Source organism: Microtus ochrogaster, assembly GCF_000317375.1.
Source record: "Microtus ochrogaster isolate Prairie Vole_2 chromosome 14 unlocalized genomic scaffold, MicOch1.0 chr14_random_1, whole genome shotgun sequence".
Lineage (NCBI taxonomy): Eukaryota > Metazoa > Chordata > Mammalia > Rodentia > Cricetidae > Microtus > Microtus ochrogaster.
In genome coordinates, this window is record NW_004949096.1 from 29,687,495 (window position 1) to 29,689,907 (window position 2,413).

Sequence of the window (2,413 nt, forward strand, 5' to 3'; positions counted from 1 at the left end):
TCAGAGAGTCCGGTTTTATCTGTCTGGGCATTTCTTTTGCCACCTTTCCCCCCAGGGGTCCTACCTGGCTTCCTTGGTTGGCTCCACTGGGTTGCTGTGAAGTAAGGAGATGAACTCTGGAGACTCTAATCTTGGGGTACACTTCACAATGGGATGAACCTCAATTGCTGGGATCTAGGGGATGGCCCACCAGAAATGAGCTTTGAGATGACCTAGCTCATGGAACCAAGGAGAGGAAACAAAACCAGAGGGTTCGTAAACAAACAAACAAGCAAAAAGAGAAAAACAAAAAAACAAAAAAAAATCTCCAAAACACGCCATGGAGTATGACTTTGAAAGCCACTTTCTAGGTGAGAAGAAGGAAGTCACCTGGGAGGCAGCCCGTGAAGACAGAAATGCCTAGGATGCATGGCAGGATGGAAGCCTGACTATACCAGCGATGCAGCCAGGAGAGAAGCAACCATACCGAGAAGGACATTTGGAAGAGAAGCAAAGTGAAACATTTCTGAACGAGTCAGGGCAGGTGACCCTGTCCAGAGGATAGGAACCGTCGTGAACTCAGCTGTCATGAAATAGTGACAGAAATGCCCAGGGATGCTCCTGGGGACAGGTACAGCTGGCACAAGGGTGGAGCAGGGCATGCAGGCTCCTACTCTTGCACCAAGCAGCTGGGTGTGGACAGGACTGGGGAGGCACAGGCCTGGGGGCCAGCCTGGGATAGAAAATACCACAACGGAGCCTAGGCAGTTTGGATGCTCACCTTACTAGACCTGGATGGAGGTGGGTGGACCTTGGACTTCCCACAGGGCAGGGAAACCTGACTGCTCTTTTGGCTGACGAGGCAGGGGGACTTGGTTGGGGGAGGGGGAGGGAAATGGGAGGCGGTGGCAGGGAAGAGACAGAAATCTTTAATAAATAAATTTAAAAAAAATAAAAAAATACCACAATGACTAAGACAAGCAAATCAGCAAAGGAACTGGATGGGGAGGACATCGGTGAGAGGAGCCAAACGAGGGCAGGGCTCGGATTCCTGGATGTTCAGAAATGAAAATACCTACTAGGGAGATAATAGCATGTAAAGAGTGTGTGTATGTGTGTGGGAGAGAGAGAGAGAGAGAGAGAGAGAGAGAGAGAGAGAGAGAGAGAGAGAAGAGGAGAGGAGAGCAGAGGAGAGGAGAGAGAGGATTAGAGAGAGCCAGAAAGGTTTATTGTAAAATGCTAGCAGAAATCCTCCCCTGAGATGGGGAAGCTGCTTCTTTAGTTTCCTTTCTACTTTTCTGTTCTTTCCACATTATCAAGGATAAACATGGGTGATTTTAATAACTACAGTGGGGAATGCAAAACGCTGGCTTCCTCTGTCCTAAAAATAACAAAGATGTAAAGGAAGAGGCTGTGGAGTTGTAGGGTAACAAGAAGGAATAGAAGCTGCTCATGTTTGCTGAGCACCTTCCTGCTCAGAAGCGGCTCCCTGCCATGCTGGGAGTTCTCAGGACAGCAACAGGGAAATTCTGCTCAGCAGCTGTTGGTGATTGGCCCTGCCTTTGCTACCTTCTCAGGCTTGCCCCTCAGCTCTGCCTCTAGGCTCACTGAAGGGCATATAAGTGGAAAGACCTGACATTAGAATGGATCTTGGCAGACTTAGTTTGTGGATGAAGCCCGTAACAGAAGAAAGAGAAGATGGGAGAGCAGAGAGAACCCCCTCTCCAGCCACACAGTGGGCAGTCAGGTCAACAGGAACAATAAGGGGCTTCTTAGCACAGGAGGGAGCTAATGCATCTTTATTGTTTCTTCCCGCGACGCACCACGGTTCTACAGAGTTTCATTTTCCCCCACTCCAGAGGTTGAACAAAGACAACACCTTGAGAAGTAGAAAGCAGGCTACGCTGGGGATGGGAATAGGGGTTGAGACTGGTACAGGGGGAGGGAGCATCAGGAAGGCCAGGCTCAGGAGGCTGGAGCTGCAGCAATGACGATGTCCTTGTAACCTTTGATCTCCTTGACCTCGCTACTGCTGATGAGGACTTGTAGCTGGTGGGGCCCAGCTTTGATGGGGTAGAGCTCCAGCTGAATTTGGATGGTGTGTCCGGCCATCAGAGTTCCAAGGCTGAAAGTCAAAAGCAACCTGTTGGAGCCTGGAGGATTGGTTGCTTGGATGGGCACTGGGGCAGGGAACCCTGCTTAGTGAGGGTTCCCCAATACCATCAATCTCCCTGCCTTCCTGAGGTTAGCGGGGAAGGGACCAGAAGGTGACATCTGAAGACTGAGAAGGAACCCAGGGGGCACAGCTCCTCAGAGACCAGCACCAGAGGAAGATTGGCAAGAGGTCAAAGGTCGCGCTACTCACCCCTTTGTTATCTGCCCATTGATGAGGCCGCTTCCCTCCAGAACCATGGTGCAGTTATTCAGAGCCACC

At 50.6% G+C, this 2,413-nt stretch overlaps 1 protein-coding gene across 1 annotated transcript in view; it reads right to left on the bottom strand.

Annotated features, from left to right (window-relative positions):
- Positions 1–1,944: 1,944 nt before the first annotated feature.
- Tgm7 (transglutaminase 7) overlaps positions 1,945–2,413 on the bottom strand; it is a 20,954-nt gene continuing 20,485 nt past the window's right edge. Inside the window, exons 12-13 of the mRNA XM_013352597.1 lie at positions 2,345–2,409; positions 1,945–2,104 (exon numbers count right to left, since the gene is read on the bottom strand). Of these exons, the coding sequence (XP_013208051.1) occupies positions 1,945–2,104; positions 2,345–2,409 (225 nt within the window). The remainder of the gene's footprint in view (positions 2,105–2,344; positions 2,410–2,413) is intronic.